General features: G+C 45.2%; 1 protein-coding gene across 1 annotated transcript; it reads right to left on the reverse strand.

Annotated features, from left to right (window-relative positions):
• Positions 1-2,916: 2,916 nt before the first annotated feature.
• LOC307010564 (uncharacterized protein) lies at positions 2,917-7,379 on the reverse strand (the record flags this gene model as incomplete). The annotated part of the gene is made up of 3 exons (XM_079635351.1): positions 2,917-3,320; positions 6,369-6,932; positions 6,977-7,379. 3 exons carry the CDS (start codon positions 7,377-7,379, stop codon positions 2,917-2,919), a joined length of 1,371 nt encoding a protein of 456 aa, XP_079491477.1.
• Positions 7,380-7,681: the final 302 nt, after the last annotated feature.

Here is a 7,681-nt window from a genome sequence, read left to right on the forward strand (position 1 = left end):
ATCTATCCATCCATCCATCCATCCATCCATCCATCCATCCATCCATCATCTATCTATCTATCTATCTATCCATCCATCCATCCATCCATCCATCCATCCATCCATCCATCATCTATCTATCCATCCATCCATCCATCCATCCATCCATCCATCCATCCATCATCCATCCATCCATCCATCCATCCATCATCTATCTATCTATCTATATATCTATCTATCTATCTATCTATCTATCTATCTATCTATCTATCTATCTATCTATCTATCTATCTATATATCTATCTATCTATCTATCTATCCATCCATCCATCCATCCATCCATCCATCCATCCATCCATCATCCATCCATCCATCATCTATCTATCTATCTATCTATCTATCTATCTATCTATCTATCTATCTATCTATCTATCTATCTATCTATCTATCTATCCATCCATCCATCCATCCATCCATCCATCCATCCATCCATCCATCCATCCATCCATCCATCTATCTATCTATCTATGTAAATCATCAGTTGTGTGAATATACAGTAAAGTGTAATTTATTCCTGTGATCAAAGCTGAATTTATCATCATTACTCCAGTCTTCAGTGTCACATGATCCTCCAGAAATCAGTATAATATGATGATCTGATGCTCAAGACACATTTATGATTATTATCAAATCCCATTTTTGTTAACCATGATACATTTTATTTTTCAGGATTTTTTGATGAATAGAAAGTTCAAAAGAACAGCATTTATTTGAAATAGAATAATTTGTAAAATTATAAATGTCTTAACTCTCACTTTTGATCAATTTAATGCATCTTTGATTAATACAGTAAAAGTATTAATTTCTTATAAGTATAAATAAATGACGGTTTGAAGACAATCTTGTAAGTGTTGACAGTATAGCATATTTCTCAGTATTGTTTGGCTTTATAACAGCATAAGCATCTCTCTTTCACACTGTATATCTGTGACTCCTCTATCTCGCTGTTCTTATAGTCATGCACAGATCCGGTCGTGATGCAAATCATGCAGATATGGAAAGTTTTAAGCAGATATGATCAAGTATTCTTTTGAAACTTGAGAGGGGCCGAGACCTTTCAGACAACATGTAGAATAGATAACGAAGCCTGAAGAGAAGGAAAGTTCATCAAGACAAGCTTTGACAAAGGCTTGTGTGAAAGCAGAGCAAGGCCTTGAAGTCTGAAGGTTATTTGGGTCTCTTGTACAAGTTTAAACACACGTTTAAAGTTTGAAGTTTGTAGGTCGTGGTTAGATCGAAAAATAATTGATTTCTCAATATGAACTTAATTATTTCTCATTAAATGATTCACATTAATGACATAGCTCTTACTGTGTGACAATATTGACAAACATAGAGACTACTAACATTGAATTATAGAAGTCTATAAAGCATTGGGCCCTATTGTAACGTTCTGAAACACAAGTATCAAACGCAAGTAACTCTGTGGGCGGATCCCGGCGCTGTTGCTATGATACCGGCGGGATAAACGACTCTTGCGCCCGACGCAAATCTAAAATGTGTTGGTCTGAAGTCTTCATTACTCATAGCTGTGGTTTGGGCGTAACGTGAAATAAACCAATCAGAGCGTCCTCTCACATTCCCTTTAAGAGCCGGCGCGCTTGTTCCACGGCGGATTGCTAATATAACGGCGGATCGCTATTATAACGGCGGATTGCTATTATAACGGCGGATTGCTATTATAACGGCGGATTGCTATTATAACGGCGGATCGCTATTATAACTGCGGATTGCTATTATAACGGCGGATTGCTATTATAACGGCGGATTGCTATTATAACGGCGGATTGCTATTATAACTGCGGATTGCTATTATAACGGCGGATTGCTATTATAACGGCGGATTGCTATTATAACGGCGGATTGCTATTATAACGGCGGATTGCTATTGTAATAAACCTATTGGGGAGGTCAGATTGTTACAGCTAGAGGCCTCCACTCTACAAAGCAAACAGGACCATAGAAGTAGAAACAATTATCTTTATTTAGTATAATTCATGCAGTTACCACACATGTCAGACTGGGTCAGGTTCTTGAAGTCCCAAACACAAATGCTAATCTGCCTGGGCGAACAACACCACGATGGAGCATGCTACACAGAAAACACTGCAATAAATAAAGCCCTACCAAAGCTAACAACCACGCAATAAATATAATAAAAAGCTAGAGGACACACCTCACCCCCAGAGGGCACTGCACCCATTCACAATGCACGTGAACTTCACACTGAAGATGCCCTCAGACTACTACAGAAGAATTTAGTTCATCAGAACCCTCCCACCCCGTCATGAAATGGATATACTGCCAGATTTAAAAATCACACACACACACACACACACACACACACACACACACACACACAGTTAAACACTTAACTCTCCCAGGATGCGAGACCCTCCCCCGGGGTCTAGGCTTTGGCGCTGGTTGGCAATGGGAGAAGGCAGACACCAGTCCAGCGCTCGTGAGGCCTCCGGAACTGTAGCGGAAAACAGAGCACCCCTTACTGAGAAGCCGCGTCGCCCGCGCACTCCTATACCCACGTTAATCTACAGGTTAGCCCGCTACGCTATCTTCGCCGCCGGCAGCCCTAAATAGCATACGAACGGCACCCACCCCCCAACCTTGAGTGCAGCTAGGCGTTATCAACAACACACCGCTTCTCAGCCTCGCTCCCCTTCACTGAGCTCGTCTTTTTATTCTCACCCTCTCCTCCAAATTCACGCTCATCAGACATCAGGTGCGAACACTCACGTAACTCAACCCACTCTTCCACAAATCCCTCCCCCCCCACACACGGCAGTCATAACAATACATTTATCCAACGTCACTTCATTACACTCCCCCCACCCATAAGGCAGACTCGTCCTCGAGTCGAATTCAACACATTTCATAGTCCAAGGACCACACTGGTGTCCTCCTTAGTCGTCCCTGGCGTAAGTCTTTGGATAGCGATGCACCTTGCTGGGCCTCTCCGGTCATTGTAGAATGGCTAGTCATGGATGTTTGCATCTGCCCAGTGTGTGAAAATTCTTGACCACCTTGGTTCTGTGTGGCCGAAGCCGGCCGGTCTCTTTGCCCTTGTGATCCCACTAAGGCAGCACAGCTTCCTGGCACCTTGCTTGCTGCCCTTGTAGGTGTGACTGGGGGCACCGCAGATCTGGCCCCTGGCACTACCACCTCGCTCTCTCGACCCGCTGTAGAAGCCGAAGTCTGCAGCCAGGTCTCCTTAGGTGGGATGCCAGCTATCCGTGGGCTCTCTGCACCCTCTTGGTTGATAACCTCTGTTACAGAAGAAAGACATGGTTTAAGTCGGTTGAAGTGCACCACTATTTCTGTCCCTCCCTCAACTGGCACAAGTCTATACAGAACTTCGGTTATTCTCTCTGTGACTTTATAAGGCCCCTTAAACCTTCGTTGTAATTTTGGACAAAGCCCTCTCTTCCTAGCTTTCCCCCGAACCCACACCAATTCTCCTTCAGAATAATATTGGAAATGTGCTCTGAAGTCATATTCTCCCTTCTGTTTCACAGAGGCTCTTAGCTGATGGCCCCTTACCGCCTCTACCACTGTAGACAATGTCTCCAACAATCTAGACACATACTCTGAAGCGGAAGAGAATCTTTCCCCACCACCCAGGTTAAGCATAACATCCACCGGAAGGACTATCTCTTTCCCAAAAACAACTTTGTAGGGTGTAAACCCAGTGCTGGAGTGAACGCTGCTTCTATAGGCCATCATCACATAAGGCAACAGAATGTCCCAATTAGCTTGGTTATCATCTACAAACAGAGACAACATGGAGGCCAATGTTCTATTAAACCTTTCAACCATCCCATCAGATTGAGGATGGTACGGTGATGTCCTAGTCTTATGGATGTTCAGCAACTGGCACACTTCTTTAAATAACCTAGATTCAAAATTTCGGCCCTGATCCGTATGGATTATCCTGGGGGCTCCGAAGCGGCACACCCACTGTTCCACCAACAACTTGGCCACCGTCTCAGCTTCCTGATTAGGAAGAGGAAAAGCCTCTGTCCATTTGGAAAAGTAATCCCCAATAACTACAATATATTTGTTTCCTTTGGGGGTTTCGGGGAGAGGTCCCAAAATATCCAACGCCACCCGCTCATATGGCCTTAATGCTACCACCGATTGTAGTGGGGCCCGCCACTGTTTCCCCACAGCTTTTCTAGACCCACAATCCACACATTCGCTACACCATCGCTTAACATCCCCAAACCAGCCCAACCAATAGAAACGGTCTTTCACTTTTGCTTGTAGTTTCTGTATTCCCAAGTGTCCCCCCGTAATATCATTATGCAACTGTCTTAAAATTTCTGCCACCATTACAGTGGGAATAACCACTTGGACCTGGTTTGCAGCGTCCGAATTCGATGGGGGAAACCTCACCAACCGGGAGCCCTGCATTTGTAACTGGGACCATACCGGTGCATACTTTTGTAGATCGTCGGGTGGTTGCAAACAAGTCCCTCCCTCTTTTTTTAGAGCAATGATCTTTTGTAACTCGGCATCTTCCCACTGTGCCCGGGCCAACTCATCCCCTTCCCACCCTGGGGTTACATTGGTAGGCACATTTTGTACTGCCGCTATTACAGGCACCCCTCGTGTCTGTGGGGCTGGCTCCGGGGGCCCTGGAGTTGACCGGTAAGCAGGCAGCCTAGAAAGGGCGTCAGCATTAGCATGCCCTCGCCCAGGGCGGTGAACAATTTTATATTGGAAGCTTGCTAACTGCTCCACCCATCTGGCTAACTGTCCCTCTAAACCCTGGAAATTATGCAGCCACCTCAAGGAATTATGATCTGTTCGCAGGACAAATTCCTTACCCAACAGGTAATGTTTAAAATGCTTGATGAACGTGACCATACTTAACAATTCCTTCTTGGTTGTGGCATATTTTCTTTCCTGCTTAGTAAGGGCTCTGCTAGCATATGCTATAACATGTTCACCCCCCCCCTCTTCTTGTGACAACACAGCCCCAATACCTGCATCGCTAGCATCTGTATCTAAAACGAATGTTTTGGAGGGATCAGGATATATAAGAACAGGTGCTGACATTAAACTCAGCTTAAGCTGTTCAAAGGCTGTTTGGCATGCCTCTGTCCATTTAAAACGCCTGCCTTTCTCAGTGAGCTGGTGCAGGGGGCGAGCAATCTCAGCAAACCCCTTCACAAACCTCCGATAGTACGAGGCTAAACCCACAAAGCTCCTGACCTCTGTCTGATTTTTGGGCACCGGCCACTGACGCACAGCCTCCACTTTGGCGGGATCTGCTTTCACCCCCTTTGATGAAATGATATGTCCCAAATACTGCACCTGAGTGGCAAACAAGTTACACTTAGCGGGCTTGACTTTAAGGTTAGCCTGGCGTAGTTTTCTCAAAACTTCGTCCAGACGACCCAAATGTTCCTGAAATGTCCGTCCAAATATAATAATATCGTCCAAGTACACCAGACAGGTAGTCCACTGAAGATCTGCCAGCACCAGATCCATCAGTCGCTGAAATGTACTTGGACTATTGCAAAGACCAAAACTAAGGACATTAAATTCAAACAGACCTTGCCGAGTGATAAAAGCAGTCTTATATTTATCCTTAGGATCCAACTCCACTTGCCAGTAACCACTGGCTAAATCGAGAGTGGAGAACCAACAAGCCTTATTTAGACTATCAAGGGCATCATCGATCCGTGGCAACGGATACGCGTCCTTCCGGGTTACATCGTTTAACTTGCGATAATCCACGCAAAAACGGAGGCCGCCGTCACGCTTGCGTACCAAAACTACTGGTGCTGCCCATGGACTATGAGAAGGCTGAATTATGTTATTTGCCAACATTTGCTTTACATGGTCAGACACCTCATGTTGTAAATGGAGGGGAACACGACGGGGTGGTAACTTCACGGGCTTCGCATCCCCTGTATCGATCTGGTGCAGTGTTAGGTGAGTTCTCCCCAAATCCCCCTCCCCCTCACTAAACACAGACATATTTCTCCGTAAAAGCTCACGAATATCTGTTAAGTCAGATGGAGTAAAATTCTTCTGATGCAACCCAAAATGAGCAATAAGCTTATCAACAGACCAAGGCTCATTTGGGCCATCCTCATCCTCCCCCATGCCCAAATGTTCAGCCCTACAGCCCACCTCGATGTCAGTATGTAAAGTTCCCAACCTCATACCCCCCTTTAATGTAAGGGCATCTTTAGTTACATTAATCACTCGTACCGGCAGTCTACCCCTTTCCACTGTACAGACCACCCGAGCGATCATTACATCACATTGATTGGATAATGTGTCTGATGGTTCCAACATACCCTCACAATGGGCCACGAAGGAATTATCCACCTTTCCAGCAATGATTGCCTCACTACGTGGGGGAATTACAGTGTCTTCCAAGACGATCACAGTCCGGGGTTTATCAAGATCTGCCGGAATAATCAGGGGAAACATTTTACCCATTATTCGACACTCCTTCTTACCAAAGTCCATAACAACCCCATATTTACTCAAAAAGTCAAAACCCAAAAGAATATCCTGGGAAGGCACATCAGCTACCAAAAACTCCACAATTAATGCCAATGAATCAAACTGGCAGACGGTTTGCCATTTTCCCAAAATCCCCATCAACCCTCCATTGGCTGCAGACACCTCACCATGATGTCCAGACAGTTCTGTTCCCCCCTTAGTGATTTCAAGCCAAAGTTGTTTTGGTATGACTGATAATGTTGCCCCACTATCTACCAAGAGAAGGGAGTCTGACGCACCTATTTTGGCTCCAATGTATCCAGAGCCACCCTGGTTGCTTGCAGAGGCCGCATATGTACCAAATCGCCGGGGGGCAGGCAGCGGGCCTACAGTGCCTGCCCCCTGTAGTTTCCCTGCAAATATGGGCAATCTCTTTTGATATGTCTTGTACACCCACACTCCCAACAACCACCCCCCGCCCCTCTGGCTCGATCTACAGACCCTTGGGAACCACTGTTCCTGGGCTCTCGTACAGGTTCCCTGGAAATTTGAGTGGGAGTGGGGTTTGCCATAGACTGTTGCATATTACTCACTGTTGTACGAAGAGATTTTACTTCCTGCCTCAACTCCTCCACCATTCCTAGCATCATTTGCATTTGTTCTTCACTTTTGGGTTTAATCTCAACCACTCCCCTTACTTTTGCATCAGGCATCAGACAGGTTTGCTCCATATTCCTAAGCAGCTCTAATTCAGAAGCAAGATCAATTGCATCTTCTAGGGTATTAGGTTTTGCTCTACGCAAGCTAATACGGAAGTCACCAGTTGCAAAATGTGTAAGAAACTGATCTCTTGCCAACATATCGCAAGTACAATTATCAGCTGTGGGGTAAGCTTTAGTAGCAAGACGCCGTAAAGCATTTCCGAATTCCCTTGCGGTCTCATTATGCATACGACGGCGGGCTGTAAATGTAGCTCTACTCCAGTCGCTACTGTCACAAGGCTCAAAACATCTAGCCATAGCGGCTTTCAGCAGCGCATAGTTTCCTTTAGCCTCACCGGACAAACCACTATAAATATCTCTTGCACGCCCAGAGAGTAGTAGAGACATAAATTTAAGTTTTAAGGGTTCATCCCAATTATTTACATCAGCAGCCAGTTCAA

Source organism: Phoxinus phoxinus (assembly GCF_949152265.1).
Source record: "Phoxinus phoxinus genome assembly, chromosome: 14".
Lineage (NCBI taxonomy): Eukaryota > Metazoa > Chordata > Actinopteri > Cypriniformes > Leuciscidae > Phoxinus > Phoxinus phoxinus.